At 34.8% G+C, this 25,078-nt stretch overlaps 1 protein-coding gene and 1 non-coding gene across 5 annotated transcripts in view; both read right to left on the reverse strand.

Moving 5' to 3' along the window:
* Window positions 1-25,078, reverse strand: part of LOC145243622 (protein broad-minded-like) — a 403,332-nt gene that overhangs the window by 370,048 nt on the left and 8,206 nt on the right. For all 4 annotated transcript variants that reach the window (XM_080106643.1, XM_080106646.1, XM_080106644.1 and 1 more), the window contains exon 2: window positions 11,811-12,014. In XM_080106643.1, the coding sequence (XP_079962769.1) occupies window positions 11,811-11,980 (170 nt within the window). In that variant the 5' untranslated portion in view covers window positions 11,981-12,014. The remainder of the gene's footprint in view (window positions 1-11,810; window positions 12,015-25,078) is intronic.
* Window positions 13,816-13,888, reverse strand: Trnah-aug (transfer RNA histidin (anticodon AUG)). Its single transcript has one exon. It is a non-coding gene; the product is annotated as a tRNA-His (tRNA).

Below are 25,078 nucleotides of genomic sequence, written 5' to 3' on the forward strand. Positions count from 1 at the left end.
CTTAATCCATTTAACAGAGTTATCTCTGAAGTTTTCGACATTCTCAGACTTCTTTGTCCAAGACATATACAGATTTGGCAGACATTTCGGGAGCTAATCGCTTCGATATAACCAAATGTTGTAAATAAGAAGGATTAAAAAATAACTAAAATAAATGTCAGCTTTATTCTCATGATAGCTGGAAATAGAACAGTTGTAAGGATCTAACATATAAAATTATCTCGTTGGATTTTGAAAGTCAGACCCAAATGCATTTAAGCTGACTAATCAAACTTTCTTCCAGACATACAAAGTCCACATTAATTGTTTTTCTATACTTGTCTTCCCATGAGAGCAAAGTTAGACACAAGGTCAGTTTTTCAGGTGAAGAAAATCGAGCTTGTCAAAAAAGGTCAGTCTGAATTGCAACAAAAATAAAACTTCTCTCAGTCTAAAAAGAATTCTCCTTCACTAATTAAGGACAGAATAGAATGACTGTGGAATCTATTGTTTCTTTCATTCAAAAAAAAAAGCATCAAATATTCTTCCAAAGGTTTTTTGTTTTCTTTTCAATTATATATACGTAAAGTTGTAATTCTGTTATTGTGTGTCTGCTAAACGTAGAGAGGTAGAAAAGATGGATGATATGGAAGAGAGAGTCAATAGAAGTAACAGCTGGTGAGGGCCAATTGGAGGGAGAAGATAAAGAGAGATATGGAGAGAGGGACAGTAGGTGTAGGAAGCAGCGAGAGGTGGAGAGAGAGAGAGAGAGTTAATAGAAGGGAGAAATATAGAGAAATGCAAAGAGGGGCAATAGGAGGGAGAGGTGGAGAGAAAGACAGTAGGAGGGAGAAGTAGAGAGAGGGGCAGTAGGAAGAAGTAGAAAGGGAGAGGCAGTAGGAAGAAGAAGTAGAAATTGAGAGGCAGTAGGAGGGAGAAGTAGAAAGAGAGAGGCAGTAGGAGGTAAAAGTAGAAAGAGAGAGGCAGTAGGAGGGAGAAGTAGAAAGAGAGAGGTAGTAGGAGGGAGAAGTAGAGAGAAGTGGGAGAGGGGTAGTACGAAGGAGACATAAAGACAGGTGGTGAGGAGCAGTAGGAGAAAGGAGAGAGGTAAAGAGAGGGACAGTAGGAGAAAGAGGTACAGAGAGGGACAGTAGGAGAGAGAAGTGCGGAGAGAGGCAGTAGGAGGGAGAAGTAGAGAGAAGTATAGAGAGGAACAGTAAGAGAGAGAGGTGCAGAGAGATGCAATAGGAGGAAGAAGTAGACATGTCGTTGTAATACAGTTTCTTATTCCAGTAACATTTCCTAGAACTACAGGCTTGTGGAGCTCTCTTCCTATTGACTATTTTTATTCTATCTATTAGCCTAAGGTTAATAAGTATCTCCTGTCTTTACAATTATCCTCAACTAGCAAGACCTGTGGAAATTCCATAGCGGCATCTTTCATATGTAATATATTGCTGCTAAGCATTCTGTGAACGTTCAGTATGACTGGAGACCCGGCGATATTATTGTAGCCCTTTTGTTAAAACTGCAAAAGTATTTATCTAAGTAATCTGGTTAATGTAGTGCCAGAGTATATCTGGTTATTACGGTTTATCTCCAATATCTTTACAGGAGTCATTGTATGGACGCCCGGCGCGAATGGAAACCCCACAATATCATTATACCATCTTTAGACTGAACAGATACTACCCTGGGATCCTAGTCGGAAGACCAAGAAGATATATTTTAGCTTTATGTGCAGTTCAAAAGTGATATTCTTTTAATTTAATTTTTTTTTTACTTTGCGTTTTCAGTGATCGGGAAATCCTATTTATTAAAAAGAAGGATAGCATACTATGAATATTAAATTAGCGAATCTATAAACTAATTTAATGTTCATAGTATGTTATCACCTTCTACCTTATTTTTAATATATAAATCTCACCTGTCTGTTTAAATGTATGTATGTATGTCTGCCTAAAACTTTTGACAGAGGTGATGGATTTTCACGAGATTGGTATCATTTTGAAGCTCGACCCTTCAGACGACCAATATCGAAAAATTGTCTAAAAACATTCATTCCTTCACCCTCAACTGGGCTCTTTTCTACAAGGAGGGGTCGCTTTTTCCGTCAATATTTTCAAAAGTCATCCCCTCTTTTCGATTGACTAGCCTTTTCGGTTTGGCAATGAACGCAACAGCAAAGATGTCACATTTTTTTCTTTTCATGTTCTTTTCCTCCTTTGCAGTATGGGTTCGAGCCTGCCTGCCTGCCTGCCCACTACCACTTATTTTTTTTGGCTTAACACACACACCCGGGCAACGCCGGGCACCCATGCTAGTTTTTAATAAATAGGATATTCCGATCGAATAATTTAATATCTGGAAACCGTGACACACGTATGTATGTTAAAGGTGCTATTGTATTAATACATAGATTCTTGCTAGCTCCTATCATCAAGTGACTTCATACTGTATATGTTCATAATAATAATCTATATATTAATACAATAGCATGTGCGTTATTTTGTGTGCCACGCTAACATCTTTTTTCTTCCAACTAACTATTCTTATGACCTTCGATTTCTTGTAATAAATAATTTTACAAAGAATTCTTCATAAGTTTTACTTTCGGTTTCGATTATAGTTGAAGGAATTGAAGTTTTTATATATATATATATATATATATATATATATATATATATATTTCTTCATAAGTTTTGGTTTTGGTTTCGACTCAAGCTGATGTACCCATGTCATATGGATAGATTTTTTGTTATCTTTGAAATCACAGCTTAACACAATAAGAATCGATAGAATATTGACTCTAAAATAATATATACGAAATCTGCATGACATAAAATAAGCATATTTTATGACTGGGCAAGACCGAGTGTTCCTGCTAGCTTAGATAAATACTTTTGCAGTTTTAACAAAAGAGCTATAATAATATCAGAGCGGAATTGACCTTTTGGTCAAGATCAAAGTGTAGTATCTGTTCTTCAGATGCTGCACTTCCATTTCTTGTTCTCTTTCGGTGGACGATCAGTCCTTCACGACTGAGACAATTTTTTATTTTTGTACCTTTTCTTCATGTTAAAAAAAACGAACCTGGTGTCTAACTCTGTCCCGTGGGGAGGCATAGTAAATAGGTACAATAATATCAGAGCGTCTCCATTTATGCTAAATATCCACAGAATACCAACATCAAGAGTCCGCCGTGGAGTTTCCACAGGTCCCGCTAGTAATAATAATTGTATTAAAAGCAAAGACGTTTATTATTTTTAACTATGTTAAAAACGTTTTAAAAGGTACAGTAGTTGGACAAAATAATGGAAACGTTATGAATTTTGCATCAATGTTTTTTTTTAACACAAGAATCACCACTTATCAAGGCCCGGAGGCCACTCGAGGATAAGGGTTAATGGGTATACATAAGTCAATGTGATTATAGCGTAGTAAACATAAGTAGTGGGAATTTTGTAAATTGGATTATTTAGGGGGACGGTTCATTAAGAACTTGTTTACATTGGACTTGAAGACAATCAGATTGTAGTCAGCTGGAAAGCAGGCAATCGGAAGAGAGTTCCACAAGCATGTAGTTCTAAGAAAGAAACTTTGTTCATGGAATCTACGTGTAGGTTTAAGCACATATAAAGAGTGTGGGAAATTATTGATAGTGGTTTTGGCTAGACGAGTGTTTTTCGTTAAAGTTTTATGAGGGGGACCATAGATTGAAGCTCAGATGAGCACTTGCTATGAAAATAATGATAAAGCAGAGACAGGCTCGCAACGTCTCTTCTGTGGGAAAGAGATTGCAGGGAAGTGAAAAGGCCATCCCCCACTAAGCTACAAGGTCTATTTTGAATGCTGTCAAGGCAGGATATTAAAACAATATAAAGAAATTAGCAAAATTTTTTTAAATCTATTTTTATTGTTGTCCTGAATTAATTGGTTAATTTTTTTTTTCAGATAGTACATATCATCCTTGTTAACTTTGCAGGACGGCACCAGTTAAAGATCATGAACATGTTCTTCAAGAATAAAAACAAACAGACGCTGGACTTGGATATCCCCTAATGACACCACAAAGAATGAAATTTACTTCTTCCTTACGAACAGGCCACACACTGTGACTGAAGTTTCGGCCATAAACAGATTAAACACAGGGTGTGACCACCAAATGATCAGAATGTCTCTTACCATAGACACCGAGCTAGAGAGAACAAAGCTCATCAAGTGACACAAGAAACCAAACACTCAGGGTCTAGCAGACACGTCATCACAGTTCCAGCTGCTACTATCCAACAGATTTGAGGTGCTAGCAACATCAGAAGATCTAAACACTGACTACAAGAAAGTGATATCAGAGAGGAGCCAGGCTTCACTGAAAGCAGCTGGTCAATACAAACCACAGAAACCAGACAAACTGTCTACAATTACGAAACAGCTGAGAGATTTTGGGAAAGTGGAGACTATCACGAGAAGCCGAAAAGCAAATATGTCAATCAAAGGGAAGATCTTCAATGAATATGTACTACCTGTGATGATCTACGGTAATGAAACATGGGCCCTGACAACTTGCCAAAGTAAAATCTTGGCAGCAGCACAAAGGGAGATGGAGAGGATAATGTTAAACATCACTCTACAAGACAGAAAGACAAACATCTGGATCCGCCAACAAACAACAGTTATTGACATCAATACTGCCATCAAAACATCCAAACACAGATGGGCAGGGCACGTAGCCAGACAACATGGCAACAGATGGTCCATCAGGACAACGGAATGGACATCTTTGAACATAAGAGGCCAAAGGGAAAACCAAGAACGAGATGGAGGAAGGGCCTGATACAACACATGGGTCCTAAATGGCAGCGAATAGCTCGAGAGTTAGATGGCTAAAGTCCAGGGAGGGGTTCCTCATTAAGTGATAAAACTCTTGTTGATGTTGATTTGACATATCAATAAGAACACTTAAAATAACAGGTCCATCAGATTTCCAAAAAAAGCAGATTGTTGGTGCCTATATGGCAGTTTCTGTCATAATGAAAAGTCTGTGTCGGATATATACCCGAGAGTCAAAAGAATGTAAAGATTATGCTGTTGTCACAGCCCTATTTATTATTTTTGCATCAATTTTTTTTTTTCACACAAGAATCACCACTTATCAAGGCCCGGAGGCCACTCGAGGATAAGGATTAATGGGTATACATAAGGCAATGTGATTATAGCGTAGTAAACATAAGTAGTGGGAATTTTGTAAATTGGATTATTTACGGGGACGGTTCATTAAGACTTGTTTGGACTTGAAGATAATCAGATTGTAGTCAGCTGGAAAGCAGGCAATCAGAAGATTTTTTTAAATTTATTTTTATTGTTGTCCTGAATTAATTGTTTTTTTTTTTTAGATAGTACATATCAATAAGAACATTTCAAATAACAGGTCTATGAGATTTCAAAAGAGAGCAGATTGTTTGTGCCTATATGATGGTTTCTGTTGTAATGAAAATGGCTGAGATGGTGGCTGTATCAAGAGGAAACGTCTCATAGTTGACGACAGCCTACAAAAAAGGGAAAATATAAAATTCTGGAAGAAAGCCGGAGCTGTCTGAAAGAAATCGTGAAGATCTTGTAAGGATTGCGAAGAAAAATCACAAAAACATGGCACCGAAAATTACAGCCGAGCTTAACAATCATCTGGCTAATCTAGTTTCAAGAAAATCTTGTTATCGAGGGACTCGCACTTGACTGGAGTTCATGAGAGAAGTGTCACCAGAAAATCGCTTTGTCATATGAGGGTCTTGTTCCAAAAGTAAAGCTTCTACTGTTTTTTTTTTTTTGTTTTTTTTGCAAATCAAAAAGTTGAAGAGCTAAGAAGACAAAAGTAGCACCATTAAAACAAGCGACCTTTTGTGCTACAGAATCTATTTTTTTACATAGGCACCACCATTCTCAATGCACTTTTGCCAGGAATTCAATGACATATGTCTGTTTCTGATGCAAGTCCATCACAGAAATTGTTTTCTTAGAACCTCACACCATCAATATCTGCAACAGAAAGATGAAACCGTCAGGCTATGAATGCATAAATTCAGTCATCATAACTACATGATTTGCAATCTCCTCTAATCCATTCATGTAGAATAAACAATAGGAGGCATTCCTTTTGGAACAACCCACTAAACCATACATACACATGCTCATACAATCACACAAAACACCATACACCACACACTTGCTCACACATAAGACCACACGCATGTTCACACACAAAACCATACATACACATGCTCACACACAAAGCCACACATACACATGCCCACACACAAAGCCACACATACACATGCCCACACACAAAGCCACAGATACACATGCTCACACACAAAACCACACATACACATGCTCACACACAAAACCATATATACACATGCTCACACACAAAACCACACATACACATGCTCACACACAAAACCATATATACACATGCTCACACACAAAACCATATATACACATGCTCACACACAAAACCACACATACACATGCTCACACACAAAACCACACATATACATGCTCACACACAAAACCATATATACACATGCTCACACACAAAACCATATATACACATGCTCACACACAAAGCCACAGATACACATGCTCACACACAAAACCACACATACACATGCTCACACACAAAACCGCACATACACATGCTCACACACAAAACCATATATACACATGCTCACACACAAAACCACACATACACATGCTCACACACAAAACCATATATACACATGCTCACACACAAAACCATATATACACATGCCCACACACAAAACCACACAAGTCTATGACAGGGATTGTTTTCTTAGTCTCATACTGTCAATGCATGCAACAGAAAGATAAACTATCAAATCATGAATGCATAAATTCAGGCAACATAACAATATGATTTGCTATCCCATTTGGGAAGAATAAAAAATAGGAGGCATTCCTTTGGATTCCTTGAGAAATGAAGGATTACTTAGCCTCCTTAGGAACACAACTAAAACTGGCGCACTTATATTTTCATTCTCTTTCAGTTTGCCATTTCAATGTTTTGCTAAAAGATTTTTGAAGAGTTTGGCATTGGGCATAATGCAAGTCTCCATTTGCACCAAATCTAAACAAGCACAATCAGATCCATTTCTGTTTCCCTACTCCCCTCTCTTTTTTTCTTTCTTAAACTTTTATCATTCACTTAAGTGAAAAATAAAGAATCTAAAATAAAAGAAAGAAAAAGACTAATAGAATGAGGATCCTGATTTTCCGATTCCCAATCCTGTTATGCCTCAAACGCTGCAAGCATCGACTTTGTGCGTTTCGACATTCGCAAATTGCCTCGGGCCTCTCAGCAGATATCTATGTCTGTTTACGTGTGCACACAACACATCTATTCATGTATAAGAGCACACAAACACATATCTTTAATTAAACACACATGCTCACACACAAAAAAATGCTCACAAACGCTTAATTAAACACACATGCTATACACACAAAACCACACACGCAAAACCCCACATGCTTGCTCACACACAAAACAACACACACAAAACAATACATACACATGCTCACACACAAAACCACACACCCATTTTCATGCACAAAACCACACTTACATGCTCATATACGGAAATGCCATAAACACATACTCACACACACACACAAAACATGTTCACACACAAAACCACACATATATGCTCATGCGGAAAACCACACACGCACACGTTTATGCAGAAAAGACATTGCAAGCGTGTCTGCTTTATCATTATTTTAATGGCAAGTGCTCGTATGAGCTCCAATCTATGATTCCCCTCTCACTAAACTTTCATGAAAAACACTTGTCTACCTATAACCACTATCAATAATTTTCTCCACTCTTTATCTGTGCCTAAACTTAAACATAAATTCCATGAACAAAGTTTCTTTCTTGGAACTGCATGCCTGTGGAATTCTTTGATTTGCCTGCTTTCCAGATGACTACAATTTGATTGTTTTCAAGTCTAATGTAAACAAGTTCTTGATGAACCATCCCCTTAAGTGATCCAATTTACCAAATTTCTACTACTAACGATTACTACGATGTACTACTGTACACTCATTAACCCTTATCCTCGAGTGGCCTCCGAGTCTTGATAAATAGTGACTCCTATGTGAAAAAAAAAAAAAAAAAAATGACTCAGACTGACCAAGGGGTGCTGTCTAAACAAGGCCCAAGTTGAGACTTGTGAAAAATCAGAATGTATGATTTTTTTTTCTACGAATAATTATTGTTAGGTCGTCAAAGTGTTATTCTTCTTCTTAATTTATAATTGTGCTTATGAGGTTATATATAAGTGTGTATGGTATAAGAATTCAGATATTTAAGTCACCTATCTGGTACTAACACATACAGCGCCTAGAATTCCCAAATGGTCACCTATCTGGTACTAACCAGGCACAACGTTGCTTAACTTCGGTGATCTGATGGGAACCGGTGTGTCAACACAATTATGTCGTATTATGCAAACAGCAAATACATTTGTTTTATTAGATACTAGCATGGGTGCCCGGCGTTTCCCAGGTATTTGGAGGTGTGTGTTGAGCAAAAAAAAAAAAAAAGTGGTAGTAAGAAGGCGGCTCAAACCCGTACCACGAAGGAGGAAAAGAATGGGGAAAAAACGTGACGTCTTTGCTGTTACAACCACCGCCAAACCAGAAGTGACATAGGTTTAAATTAAGGCTAGACAATCGAAAGGAGGGGATGAATTTCGAAAATATCGGTGAAAAAAGCGACCCCTCCCTGTAGAAACGTGCCCAGTTGAGGATGAAGAAATTAATGTTTTTAGCCAATTTTTCGGTATTTGTCGTCTGAAGGGTTGAACTTCAAAACAATACTGATCTTGTGAAAATTCGCTGCCTCTGTCAAAAGTTTTAGGCAGACATGCAAATATGCATACATACATTTATATATTGGTAGCTCAAATTTTCGATCCAAACCGATTAAAAAGCTTGCCCTATCTTTGATTACCCTTTATGTAAAATTTCAAATGTTTAGACCTGAAATTGTCTGAGTAATTTGGTAGAGACCGCAGAGGTCAAATCTTTCTTTTAACTTTAACCCCTATTATGACCCCTTAACATTTGTTTTGGGCTCAAATCAAGTTATTAAGTTAGATCCATGTCCAAGGAATCTATATCTAAAATTTCAATTGTTTATACCCAAAATTGGTGGAGGAGTTGGGTAGAGTTCTCAAAGGTCAAATCGTTGAACTTTGACCCTTTAACAGCCAAATTTCTGGCCGAAAACGGATTACACAAATTCTCCCAAATCTCAGTACCTGTATATCAAATTTCGAGTCTGTAAACTGAAGATTGACAGAGTTATTGCGTAGGGAAATGCAGACACAGACAGACAGACAAACACTTTCACTTTTATAGATATATAGATAGATTAATATATGTTCTAAAATAGTATTTGCACCTCATCTATCTGTGGCCAGATATATTTGTTTTATTAGATACTAGCGAGGGGTACACGGCGTTGCCCGGGTGTTTGGAGGTGTGTGTGGAAACTCCGGGGGTGGGGGGTGGGTTAAAAAAAATGTTTTGGTAGATAAGTATGATGATCGAACTCGAACCCTTGAGGCAAAGTTTTAAATTAAAGTGTGAAAATAAAATGTGCAACGTTAACCATTGCCGCACCGCAAGATGCTAACGGAAACACGTTTGAATTTATTTAATTACTTGGATTTGGTAGGTGCCCGTTTTAATGAGTTAATGAGGTCAAGTTTGACTGCGGGATAGTATTTCATTTACTGCGGGAACGCTTCCCAAGATGTTATAGGAAAAAGACTAATGCACATGCAGCGAGCGACAAATGTTGAATATTTATCTTTCCAAAGTCGAGCAAATTAAATAGACAGGCGCGCTTCGTTGTTAACTCTGAGATATTATGATTTATATGTGATATAAAAAGCTTAAAAAAGTTGTTAGGCGACCGACCACTTCTCTGAAAAAAGCCTTTTGTAGACATACAGAAAAAGCGAACACACATACAAGCATACATACATTTTCGCTTTTATATTTATAGATGAAAATATGTCATCAAGTAGGAGTTTATTCCCATTTATATGTTAAATATAGAACTGGTCCAAATGAGATAAAAGTAATAAATAGTCAGTAAGTAATATTGTGCTACATAGTTCAATACAAATGATAAAAATCACATTATAAGAGACAATCTTTAATTTATTTCTTCATTCGTGCAAACAATATTCTTCTTTGTTTTTGTCCCATTTCTTTTGAATGTTCCCCTCATTACATAATGTTTTGTTGATTTCTTTCTTTGGGGAAGAACCACTGCACGTTGAAATTACTATTCCTTTCTCACACACTAAAATAATGATCACGTATTGTTATAATGATATTCGAAAGCAAGGCTAAATCAAAGGGAGGTCACTTCCATATTCTTGTCCAGCATCACCAGATTATTTTTTATTTAAGCTAAATTTTGCAAATTTGGCCTTTTTTGAAGCAGTTTGGCCTTCAAAAATTGCATTTGATCTTTTTCAAAGTGTAACGTACAGACGAACTAAGGAAGGAACAGAATATTATATAGATGACTAGCCTAAAACAAAAAAAAAAGTTGCAGTAGGCAGGCAGGCAGGCTCGAACCTGTGAGAAGGTGGAAAAGAAAGTAGAGGTGTGTGTAAGAGTGTTGGTGTAACAAAAAAAAAGAAAGAAGAAAATAGGAGTAGTAAGTAGTAACCCGTGACGTGCCAGAGGAAAAAGAGGTGAACCCCCTCCCCCCAAAAAAAACGGTCTTACCGATGTGCCTACCATGATTGTGACGTCACATCATGCCTTTTATGCGACGATGAGGGTTGAATAACTTGCAAAAAATGTCAGCGAAAAAAAAAAAACGACTCTCCCTGTAAAAAACTGCCCAGTTGAGGGTGAAGAAATTAATGTTTTTGGCCAATTTTTCGATATTTGTGATCCGAAGGGTCGAGCTTCAAAAGGATGCCAATCTCGTGAAAATCCGTCACCTCTGTCGAAAGTTTTAGGCAGGCATACAAACATACATTTAAACAGATGAAAAAAAGAACTGGAGACTAAAGAAGACAAAAAGAAATGGAGATAAATGTAAAGTTTGCAAAAAACAAACAACAAAAACATATTGTAGTGCTTATAGGCACCTGCTTACATTGTCTTAAACTTCTCAACCTACCAGTACTTCCACTGCACTTCCTGTGCACCTAATGCATCATGGACTCTTAATTATGACATATGAGGTTCTTACAATTTTGTCTGTTTAACTTTGTGCGTGAGTTGCAGATGACATTTCAGTCCAGCCAATAATCTGCAAAGAAATCCACAAATTGTGCAAAAGTGTGAATTGTTGGAGTATATAGCTGGGACGGCAGACGATACTTTATTTCTTCCCCTAGTTTGATGCAGTTTGACAATGTTTTATGCTGTGTTTTTCATAATTCCATTAAAGCATGTAGATCCCCATTCTTTACGATCAATCACAGAATCTTCGAGGGCAACAGGGTTTATTTCAGCAGCTGAGAGGTTGCTTTTTAATTTGTTCTTGCACCTAAGTAATAGTCGGTCTACTGTCTGGTGACCACTGTCAAGTTGACTGTACATCAACAATTTCGGAATTCTTAGAAGTACCTTACAAGAACCATAAGAGATTGAATTGAGCCTGACTTCCTTTCCACTCGGCAAGCAGGGGAAATGCTTACAAATATACAGAATTTTTTTATATTAATGAATAAAAAAACAAAAAAAAATGAAAATAAAAAAAAATGATTTACTTGTGAAAATTGTCTTCGTATTCTTCCAAATGGCGAAGTGTTTCTTCCGCTTGCTGGAATGTTCCAGCATCCCGGATGTGAGGTTCTAAACTCACAAGCAGTTGTCGGATTTTCTTGATCAAATCGGGTGTGCTGTCAAACCTTTGTTCAGCCTGGAGTGACATCCTCATAAGTCTTTCATATAGCGTTTTTCGTTATAATTATCTAAAAAAAAAAAAAAATAAATAAAAAAAACGAAAAATTATGCATATATAGTTTGTAAAAAAACGTTTTTGGTTTTAAATTATCTAAATAAATAAAAATAATAAAGAAAAACTATGAATGTATAGGGTGTTAAAAACATTTTACATTTTTAATTATCAAATTAAAATAAAGAAAAAATATTAAAGAAAAACTGAGTGTGGTGTGTAAAAAACATTTTTCGTTTTGTCATTTTTTTATTTTAGTCTTTATTTTTCTTTTTCTTCAGATAATTATCTAAACAAAAAGAAAAATAAAGAAAAGGAAAAAACAGAAATAAAATGAAAATAAAGAAAAATAAAGAAAGACTGAGTTTAGTGTGTAAAAACGTTTACCATTTTTAATTATCTAAATGAAAAGAAAAATAAATAAAAGAAAAACAAAAACTAAAATAGAAATAAAAAGAAAAAATTAAAATAAAAAATTAAAATAAAACATTAAAATAAAAATTAAAATAAAAACATTAAAATAAAAACATTAAAATAAAAAAATTAAACTAAACTAAATAAATTATCAATGTGATATTTTGAAAATGTTATTTATTCTAAACTCTGTTTTAATTTGATAAATATTGAGCTTTATTTTTACATTTGGAAACTGATTCCTATCAAATTGATTGATTGCCTAGGTGGAAACTCACTGCGTTGCACTGAGAAGAAACATCACATGCGTTCATGTCTATAATATTTTGCTCGAAAAAAATAAAAACAACAATAAAAATTTTTTTTAAAAATAATAATAAAGAAATACTATGTAGTATAGTCGTAATATAGAGTAGACGGCTATATGCAAATGCATGCGGAATGAAGTCACTGGTAGGGAAAAATAAAGGTTTAAAAAAAGATCACATTAGAGATGGGAATACCGTTCGAGATCACATGAGAGACACGAAGATGATCACATGAGGGACGTCGTGACCATAACAATGAGAATAAATGTTGTTACAAAAAAAAAGAAAAAAAAAGCGAGTTGAAGTTCTTTTTTAGTCTTTGACCACTTTGCAATTGAGGCTACAACGTGTTGGTTCCCGGACAATGTTATATAGTGTGTAACAAAAATATTTATGCTGTTATTTTGAATTTGTTGTATTATAGCATGAAATTATTTTGAATATTTTATTTATTCCAAGCTCTATTTTAATTTGCTAAATATCGAGCTTCAGGTTTGTATTTAGAAACTGATTTCTAATCAAATCGATATTTACTTTGCCAGTTTAGTATGTATTTTGGGTTATTAAAATATTGAATGTTGATTAACTTGCATTAAAAAATAGTCAAACTACAATCTCCGTTCAGATAAGAGAAAAAATAATTTTTAGTCTTCCGATAAAAGGAGGATGGACATGTAAATTCGCACTTTTTGGAATTTTTTGAAATTTTGCACAAACATTAAACATAATATGAGTAAAAAAAAGTAACAGAACGGATTTTCGGAGTCACGGACTAATGTACCAAGTTCCAGACGATCGCGGTTGAGGTATTGTTCCATAATTAATGTTGAATAAATTGTAATAAAAGAATAAAGCTTAATTAGAATTTAGAAAAATTTTATTTAACACTAGCGACTGTATCGTGTCGGCACGTGCAACGGTGACTCAAACACAAAACCGAGTACACTCAACATCGTCTTACCATCAACGCTTACCCTGTGAACTCGGATTATGGGAAATTCCCATATGCACAAAAGAAAATCACTAAAAAAAAACAAAAATACCCTAAGGGTAAGGATAATGAGTAAACGGATAAAATGATGATTAAAATTATTACGGACTTGCCAGGATTCGAACCTGGAATCTTCTGATCCATAGTCAGATGCGTTATCCATTGCACCACAAGTCCTGTCTGTATGCCGAAAGATATAATTGCGACTGTATACAGACAGTGCTAAATTCCGTTGACATGGGCAGGTAACTTTTTCGAAATGTCCCAAAATCTCTTATTTCGGGCTTTTTGTGTGACTCGGCATTGTTCATTGTGAACCATATATAGATAAGGACAATCGAGGGTCTCGCACCTTTCAGGGAAAAAAAAGAAGAATTTTTCAATTCGGTGCATCGTTCAAAGTTTTATTGATATATATACAGACAGAAATAAATAAACATTTAGAATTTTATTAATAGTATAAATTCAAACTACACAAATCGAAAGGCTAATTCTTGTTTCGTTTTTATAATCAATCTGTACTATAGGTGGAATTGTTGGTTGTAGAAATCATTTAATATAACATGTAACAGAGCACGTGTGAGAAAATCAGCAGCAGCCAAAGTATAGCTGCCTAGCAAAAATATTAGCAGTAGCAGCATCTGTTAAGACATATATATACAAATTAGCAAGTGTGCATGAGCTTCAGTCACAAGAAAAGAAGAGAAAAATACACCACGTGGTCGAGAAGAGAAGCGAAGTGCATGCTGGGCAAGATGGACATGTGAGGTGGCAGGGACAGAGAATTCTAAAAAGCACATGTGTGCGCAAAAAGACTTTTGCAAGATAATGAAATGCGTTATTTTGGAAGAAGCACAGGTAAATACATTTCATTTCAAATGGCAAATTGGATTTTTGTTTCTTTTGTTTGTTCATGCGACAGTACCCGTGTTAGAAACATACGCAAGCATGTTGGACGTGTTTATTTATCCATTAATTAAAATAAGACAATGAAAAATGCAGCATTATTTCATCTTTATATTTCAGTTTTTAACGGTTTTTTTTTTTACATAGGCATAACCACTTATTAAGGCCCAGAGGCCAATCGAGGATAAGGGTTAAGAGTGTACAGTAGTCAATTGGACAATATAGTAATCGTTAGTAATGGAAGTTCGGTAAATTTGTTAACTTAAGTGGAACGGCTCATCAAGAACTTGTTTACGTTGGACTTGAAGACAACCATATTGTAGTCAGGAAAGTTGGAAAGCAAGAAAAGGAAGACAATTCCACAGGCGTGCAGGGAAGAGAAAAGGACATCTCGCACAAGGCGACAAAGTCTATTTTGAACTCTAAGGCAGGACAAGTCCTTTCTAGCAGCTCCTGCCCAGGTGTGGCAACAGTACTCCATCCTTGGACGTATCCGGCTCTTATATAGATAGAGAATTGCATCAGCGAGATATCTACTGGATCGATAGAAGGATCCCACCATTTTTCTAGCAGTCTTGTCAACAGATTTGATGTACGTGTTCCATTTAAGATCAGGAGTAAAGGTCATGCGCAGAAGCTTGTCAAAACTTGAGGCCTCTCCAAGACGAGAGCCATTCATTTCAATTGATGCCAGATGAGGATCAGAACGTGTCTTCATATCCACTATCTTGAAAAAGTCTTTGAAGAATAAAGACGAAACGTTCATAAACATGAATGCAATTTTCAGTTTTAGTAAATTTTTCTTTAAATGTATGTACGCTCATTTTTCCAAGGAATATGCAAATTAGTTACCTAATTAATTCATGTTGTCGCTTACATAATTATGACTGAGGATCTAAACAGTGCATTTTAATAGTTTCTAAATAGAAAAGGTAGGCTTTTAATATCAATGTCAGAGCGAAAAAAAAATCCAACTTTATAGGTATACATGTTTATTCGATGTACACAAAATGAAAGCTTAATTCTTGTTTAGTTTTAATAAGCCGTTTCAGGAACAGTCCATTGTACTAAATGTGGAGGTGCAGGTTGTAGAAATAATTTAACGTAACTACGTTAGGCTTATTTATTTATCCATTAATTGAAATCGGGAAGTATGTCATCTACATATTTCAAATTTTTTCACATCCACTATCTTGAAAACGTCTTCTAAAATGTGTGTTAGTGTGTGTGTGCATTTTTTGTGTATGTCCGGCAAAAGCCTTTTGGAGGGGGGCGCTCGAGGGGGTCACTGTTTCTTAGAACTTTTTATAGGCTACCTAGATTGTAATATCTACGATTCATGAAACGAGGCTGGGTGATTTTTACATGCTATTTTTATGATTTTTAAAAAATCTACTTGTGTTTGTTTGGCTTTTCCGTATACAAGTGAAACTGAACCCAAAGCAAAATGAATCTCCCTGGCACTTGTGCTCGGAACGTCCAGAAAGCAATGAGGTTTGATCAATGCGGCCAAAACACGTCATATCAGACAATTGCTATTCATTTGGACACTCCCCTTTCATGGGGAGCTGGTTTTCCCTACTCGCCAATCCTTCACAAAAAACACCCATCTAGCTGAATCCACTGTGAAAAATTTCCCCCACTCTTTATCTGTGCCTGAATCAAAACGTGGATTCCATGAACAAAGCTTCTTTCTTAGAACAGCACGCCTGTAGAACTCTGTTCCGTCTGCCTGCTTCCCACCTGACTACAACTTGGATGTCTTCAAGTCCAACGTTAACAAATTCCTAATGAACCGCCCTCTTAAGTAAACACTTCATTAAATCTCCACACCAACGTACTATACTTGCAATAACCCTTATCCCTGAGTGGCTTTCGGGCCTTGATAAGTAGTGGTGACCACCGTGTAAAAAAAAAAAAAAAAAAAAAATCTTCGGGAAAACTGGCTTGCAGCCAAAGTTAAGTTTACGTACCTGTCACTTAACATTTTAATTGTTAAATTAAAACACTTTTCAGTTCCTGCCCGTCGTGGGCAAGCGATAAAATGTCAGTTTTGTTTTTGCTCACATTAAAACGGATCTTGTATCTAACTCTGCCCTCCTGGGGAGGCAAGTGAACCATCATTAACTCTTGGATTTTTTTAACCATGCTTATTTATCTATAGAGTGAGATAAAAGATGGGATTATTTGAAATTCAGGTACTTATAATATTTTTGCATATTTTTATAGCAAATCATCTTAAATCTTATTTAGACAAAAATAGATAAATAAATAAAATAATTAAGTCACAAACCTTTTAAAATATATTTAATTAAGTTATCCATGGGGACAAAAATGGCGATAAATTGTATTTTTTATGGAAAATTTAAAATTAAAAATTCTATTAAAAATAGTAAAAAAAAGTTTTATATTATTCTGCTTTTCATATGATAAATTTTTATTTAAAAAATTTTTTTTTTAATTACATTTTCACCCCAAACAAGGCACATTGCCACTTTGATGTAGGGAGCTACTATCAGGGACATAATCTACAAGGGTACTATGTTGGGAGTTGGGCAGCAAAATGTCGTTTCACGTTACACTTGAACTTCTGCATGTCAGTACAGTTGGGGAAGCAGGAATCCGGAAGGGAATTCCAAAGTCTAGCGGTTCTGGTGAAGAAACTACTGGAGTAGAAGGCTCTCTTACATCTAGGAATCTCTACTGTGAAGGGGTGGGATTTAGCTGCTTATCGGGTTTGTCGGGGGTATTTATGTATTGTAGAACAAATTCAGGCTTTTATCTTTCTGGAAAAAAAAGTTGCAAAGAATAATGGATTTTAATTAGTTTTCAAAAAAAAAAAAAGCAACAACAACTTTTTTCCCCCCTCTTTTTTAGCCGTACCTAATTTATACCATTACCGATTACCACACTACAACGTTATATTCATTAACACTTATCCTCGAGTGGCCTTCGGGCTTTGATAAACGATGACTACCAAGTTAAAAAAAAGTACAATTTTCAGGTTTACTTTTTTCATGACATGTATACATATATATACAACCACGCTTATTTATCCGTTAATTGAAATCATACATGCAAATTGACATTCCTTTGTTCCTATGAGAAGGCCCCCTCCCTCCATTAAAACCTCATTTCGAATTTTTTTTTTTTACTAAGGTTTCAGTTCATTGCCATTTTGGTAACTCAATAACAACAAGATAAACATTTGGTAAAAAAAGAAAAGAATTGATAATCGCTAACTGCCATCTCCATTAACCGAAGTCTCCGCTTCCTCCACTTTGGCTTTCTTCATTTCGTCTCCGATGCGTTTTGATATCGAAACGCAAAAATGTTCAATTAATTCCTTTTGAGATACCACTCAAAGTTTCAAAACAATGACAATATAAGTTCTGCGGGCGGAGAGAAATGTCTTAAAATGAAAAAAAAATTAAAAAATGTCAATTGAACAAATATCAGTACAGGAATGTCGATAAAGATATTGTTGATGAAACTTTATATATATATATATATATATATATATATATATATATACATATATATATATACTAGCTGTACCCGGCTATGCGTTGCTGTGGCTCAGTTTGTTAAAATGGAACACATTCCTCAAGAAAAATTGCATTTTGTATTGTTAATTTACTTTTATTATTTTTTGCAATTTTTTTTATCAAGAAAAGTTGGGGGTTTTTTCCACAAAAAAGATTAATTTTTTACCATAAATTGTTAGGTGAAACATTTTTTTTTAGGGAAGCTTGCACTTTTTTAAAAAATAAAGTTGGCAGTAAACATTTCTTTTTGAAAACGGAATATTTATTATAAAAAGAACAGATGAATGCTTTATATGAACACTGTAAATAGTTAGGTCAAAGTAGAGAAAAGTTTTTTTTTTTTTTTTCAAGAGAATGTACAAATTATTTTTTTGTCAACAGATGTTAAGAAAATAAACAGAAAAAATACTCCCATCATTAATTAATTAATTATGCAAAAAAAATAAAATGTTGATTTAGTGTTTCAACATTTGAACAACGCTCGGTTGAATCTGGTGATTGCCGATCGAACCCTAACCATAATTGGAATCCGGGGCGCGGGTCAAATTCTGCATGAGTACCATTCTTTTTAATTTCGATTATTTGTTCAATTTTTTGAGTGGGCTATCAACGATTGCAAACTAACAAATTTAACCAAAATGAAAATTCAACAATTAAATAATTTTTAAAAGTGCCCAGCTTCTAATACAAATCCTAGTAAATCAATTTATTTATTGGAAAAACTGAAGGGAAGAATGAAACCAAATTATTGCCAGTATGTTTAGGAGACGTTCTATTTTTTCCTTTTTTTTTTTCAATATTTTAAGCAGATTTGACATTTAGCTAACAAATTTTTATGGGTCGCTCGGTTTTTAATATAAATTTAAGTAGATCTAGATGTTTATAACTTACGATAAAACTTGCTGAGTATGCGCTGTTTTATGGTTGTTGTAAAAATGGAACGGAAACTTAAATTTCGCTCTGTTTTAATCTTTTCTTTTAATTGTTTTAATCTTTTTTTTTTAATTGTGACCCCCCAAACGATTATAATCAAAATAATAACATTCAACAATTGTACTTTATATATATAAAATACAAAATATTTTAAAAAGTTATTAACGAAAGGGAAATAATTCCATTTTTAAACAAAAAAAGTCTTTTTGTTATTTTTTACATAAGTCCAACTTACCATTCACATTGGAAATGTCGACATTTATAGGTTGTCGGGTACGTTAACAATGAATAAACACTCCAATCTACCATGTTAAGAACGGCTCTCGGAATAGACACCCCAACCTCCCCATGTTAAGAACAGTTTCGGAATAGACATCCCTAACTTTGTCAGCATACCCGAAAACCTATAAAAGTTGACATGTTGAATGTGAACGATGAGTTGGACGTAATGTAAAAATGTACAGAATTTAAAAAGGAACAGAATTCAAATTTCCGTTCCATTTTTACAACAATTATAAAGCAGAGCATTCTATGCAAAATTTCCCTAACTTAGTGTATTAATGTTATTTTTTTTTAAGTAAAAATAATATTTAGGTGTGGATATAAATTAATAAACTCATTTCACACTAAATAATTTAGGTGACTGAAATAGGAATCTAATTGAATTTTTAATTTCCTGAATAGTAAAAAGATGATCCACAATCGTCGATCTGCTGCTAATATCCATTTTTTAGGTACGGGCAAAAATAAACGAAGAATAGGGGGACCTAGTTTTGAAAGCTGATTTATCATAATTTTTTGTAGGTTTCCGACAACTTTTTGACTGTATTTGAAAGATTAAGGACTAAACTTAATTTTCCAAATATTTGTACATGTGAAAAAAAAGTTATGAAAAATGTTTTCACGGCGAGCTTACCAATTCAGCTAAATTTTGAAGTTAAATAAATTCATTGTAAAAATCCTTTTAGAGATAAGTATTAGTTTTCTGGGTCTATTTCAAAGATAATAAGTAAAGTCCTAAGATATTGAATCAAATAAAAAAACCCACCTTGTTTGTGCTGAAAATAGCTGAATTAGCCCTACAACTGAGTGTTTTTGCTGTTCCCATAAGCACAACAAACCATACTTTTGGAAATACGGAATATACAGAGGCCCAAACTCTGAGACAGTCGAAAAGCTGTCTGAGAATGATTTCATAAAAGGAAGAAGGGGTGTTTTTTTTTTTTTTTGACCCAGACGGGCATCCCCATCCATACAATTCTATTGTAAATGTTTGTATAAATTTTACCATTTTTTAATTTAATTATTTTCTATGTTCCTGTTTTTAAATTAATTTTTTTTTTTAATTACTGGCCAATATTATATAAAAATTTTGTTACACCGAAAGTTGCATATTCTTGCAAGCAAGGAAATTATTAAACTCTTGCGTATAAAAATTTTGCGAAATCTGTAATTTAAAAAAAGTAGAAATATTTTTGCTATTATAATCTTTTTTTTTGTAAAAATATTAAATAAACAATGCTTAATTCAATGATAATATTCGGTAGTTCGAGAAATTCATTTTTCTTCGAGTTAAATCAAATTCATTAATACGGATTTTAGGGGATTTTTTTTTGTAATGTTCCTGTAAAAATTATTTTTTTTTTTTGTTGTTACAAATTACGATGTTTTATTAATATAAAAAAAGCAAAAATAAATTCTTGCGTTTTTTATTTACCATAACTTTAGTAAAGGTATTTTTTGTTTAAACAAAATAAAACATTTTCACTAAGATTTAAATAAAAAAATAATTCTGCGATCATTATTTGATAAATACTGAAATTTTCATTAAAATTGGTTAATTTCCTGATTTTTGGTGAATTTTTAAGCAAAGGGAGGGGTCAAAATATTTATACATTTTGAGCGTCGGCATTCATTTTGCCCGTAGTACGAGTTGACAAGCACATCTCATTTCCTGACTACCGAAAGTAAGGATAGAATACAATAAAAAAAACAAAACAGATAAAGCATCCCTATCAAGAGAATTGGTCAACCAACTTCCCCAGGACAAACGAAATGTAAAATGTGATGCTCAAATTACAACAGTTGACTTCATGGCACTCGTACATAGACTACCAATAAAAAAGATGGACATTGAAACATTTGGCCAATTGGCTGAGACTTTATCCAAAATTATTCTTGCTACCACAGAGGAGTCAACAAGAATAGATATCATTTTTGATGTTTATCAGAAATCATTGATCAAGCAAATGGAACGTGCAGTGAGAAGTTCTGAACAAATTATCATCACCATTAATTCTGACAATCAGAAGGTACCTGTTGATCTAGATATGTTCTGGAGCTCAATATTAAACAAAGAGAGGTTCTAAGAATACTTCTTCAATTGGATGCTACAAAATATTGTATAAAATAAAAAAATCTTCATCGGTGGAGTATATGGTGGTGAGTGTAGAAAACGATCACAGAGCTCTCAAGGAACCAAAAAGAGGCTGATGACAGAATCATGTTCCATATTAATGATGGTGTAAAACATGGTTTTCAATCGATACTAGTTGACTCAGCTGACACGGATGTTATCATAAACCTCATCTACCATTTCAAGAAAACATTGGAACTACAAAAACTCTATGTAAAGCTTGGCAACAAGAAGAACAAGACTGTGCCTATTCCACTGCATAGCAATTTTTTGTCCTGTCTACCAGCAATTCACGTATTAAGTGGGTGCGACAATACCAGTAAGGTGGGTTCCAAACTGGCTGGTCTGAAGGCTTCAATTGATCTCACTTTATTGGATTTAGGGTTTGTTGCAGAGGAATTGTTGTCAAAGATAAGTAATGCTGAAAAATTCCTTGTAACTGTATTAAAGAAAACCGACTGTTCAACATTTGATGAGTATCGATGGGAGCAGTACCATAATTCTTGGAAAGAACTTGACTTTAACCAGCTTGTGTGTTGTTCTTCCACACTACAAGAACACATAAAACAATCATATCTACACTGCAGATTGTGGTTAGAAGCCCGAAATCCTGTAATAAGTAAACTAGATTCGCTCAAGTTTGGATAGGAAACAACAGAACTCAGCATAACTCCTGTGATACTGCCTGTACCATGCAGACCAGATGACCTACCGCCTCCATGCAAATGCCGAACGTCATGTAGGAGTACAAAGACATGCACTTGCAGAACAAAGAACTTAAAATGTGTGGTGTTTTGTGGTTGTAGTAAGAGCACAAAGTATCGAAATCCACAAAATTAAACTAAAAAATTATGGATAATGTACATAAGTAATATAATGAAAATCAGGATGCAGTACACTGTGCGATGAACAACGTTGAAATTAGTTTATTGCAAATATCTCGAAAGACATTGGTTTTAGAACACCATAATGTATAATTGACCCCCCCCCCCCATAATGTGGCAATTCCGGACATTTTGAGTGGTCACATGACCATCTATGCTCAACGGTTTCAGAGATACAGTGCTGGTAGGTGTTCGTACTTTGCTAAAAATGGGCGTGGCCAATCCATCAATTTTGCCGTCAGTGACAGATGTGTCACTTAGCAAACATTAATTAGTGACCTCAAATTCGTAGATTTCTGAAGAGTTAAGCTGTATACATCAAAGTGCATACATAACCAGCATGAGTTACTCTAGTAAGAGGTAAATCATGTTAAGATTATCTTAGAATTGATCATAGTTGCTTCCAGGTGATACGAGCTTCCTATTGTCCATAGAAAGTAAATTAATCTGGTAGATTATTTGTAACAAAGTACCCATTTACACACGCATTAACATGTAAACACCCTGGACCCAACACGTTGTAGCAAAGTATGTCGCAAGGAACATATGACAAGTAATAACTCGATTTCTTTTTCTTGTAACAATGGCATCTATTTCCGGGTACTTCCCTGAATAAAATATGATTGTGCTCCTTCTCTCTGACCGCTTGATCGTTGTCCATGTAGCTGATGTGACCCTCTTCTCTACCGTGCTCTCTCGTATTTTTTTTTCTTTATCATGACATCATTTTGCACATGGCTCGATATTTGCATGTAGCCGCTATATGCGCGTCCGCGGCCTATTATACATTGACATACAGGAGAAACAGAACCGGAACCCAAGAGAGCACTCCGCTGCATATACCCACATCCACTGCAAAAGCAACCATTACTGGACGCAAAATGTATGCCAACAAAAGAATGATCTAATGCATTCTATTACTGAAAGATGCATGTTGTGTGAATAAAGGTTTCAAAGGGGTAACCAGTAACTAGGAGTAACTTTGAAAAAAAATGTCCAATGTCATCCAAGCTCTTGTTTATCTAATCTTATATGAGTGCTAGATTTTGATTTGAATAAAAAAAATCAAATTTTCTCATTAAAAATGATTTTCTTTTACTCATAGTATATATATATATATATATATATATATATATATACACTTGTGCCCGATATTATTCATACCCCTCGGATCTTTGAGATTTCTATAAGATTATTGCTCAAACCAGAAGATAGACAATATTAAAGGGATTTCAAACAATAAATCAAGCATAAGCATTTAATTTAAACTCAACAAATAAATAAATTATGCAAGTTTGAAACATTATACAAAGAAAAACAATAATGGCACTAGTTCAAAATTATTCATACCTCTCTTACTAATAGTCAATAGCATGCCCTTTATTCTTAATAACTGCCTGTAACCGTTTTGGATATTTATCAACAAGGTTTTTACAAGCATCAACACTGATTTTTGACCATTCTTCAATGCAGTAGTTCTCCAAATCCCTCAAATTTCTAGGTTTCCGCTTTTTAACCTCAGTTTTCAATATGTGCCAGAGGTTTTCGATAGGGTTCAGGTCGGGACTCTGGCTAGGCCATTCCAAAACATTAATTTGATTATCCTCAAACCATTTCTTGACTATTTTGGCAGTATGTTTTGGATCATTATCCTGTTGAAGGACCCAGTTTGGTCCTAAATGGAGCTTCTCCGCATCCTGTCTAATGTTTTTTTTGGAGTATCTCCAAATATTGCTCCTTCTTCATGGTTCCATCTATCTTGACCAAACTACCTGGACCACTAGCCGAAAAGGAGCCCCAAAACATTAGGCTACCACCACCATGTTTCACCGTGGGTATGGTGTTCTTTGGGTTGTAAGCTTCTCCTTTCTTCCTCCGAACGTAAGAAGCATCCATATGGCCAAACAATTCAATTTTTGTTTCGTGAGTCCACAAAATACTTGAGAAAACGGACTCTGGAGAATTCACATGGTTCCTAGTAAACTTTAGACGTGCTGCAAGGTGTTTTCCGGTGTGCAATGGAGTCCTTCTTGGTCTTCTTCCTTTCAGACCATTTTCATGTAGAGTCCTTTGCAATGTTTGCCTTGATATTTTTATGCCAGAAGACTCCAGATTTTCTAAAATGTCCTTAGTAGTGGTGGTTGGATTTGCATTAACACTTCTTACAATATTCCTGGTGGCTCTAGCAGACAGTTTCCTTTTCCTTCCTCTACCAATCAAGTTGTTTGTTGTGTGGTGGCTCTGGAATTTTTTGATGATGCTCTGTACTGTTGCTGTAGGGACCTCAAATTTCTTGGAAATTGACTTTTAACCTAAACCATCCTTATGTGAATTCGCAATTTTAGTCCTAAGATCATTACTAAGCTCTTTTTTCTTCCCCATTCTAATAATTTTTATTCTTTTATTGGTTTTCAGTTGATATCATTTTAATTTCTGATAAAATGCAAAAAAACGAAATGAAATTAATCAAAGGTTGTATAAAAGCATTCAAAATAAGAATCAAACAGGAAACAAACAGTCAGAAACTCGATTAATACTGAAAAAATAAGGGGGTATGATTAATTTTGAACATTGCAGATTTTATAAATAGCTGTATATTTCTTTTATTACAAGTATCCCGAGATTTTAAGATGACGAAAATGATCAGAAGAGGTTTATTAAGAATATGTATCAATATGGA

The sequence above is a fragment of the Euprymna scolopes genome, chromosome 22, assembly GCF_053919585.1.
Source record: "Euprymna scolopes isolate OS-2025 chromosome 22, ASM5391958v1, whole genome shotgun sequence".
In the NCBI taxonomy this organism is placed as follows: Eukaryota; Metazoa; Mollusca; class Cephalopoda; order Sepiida; family Sepiolidae; genus Euprymna; species Euprymna scolopes.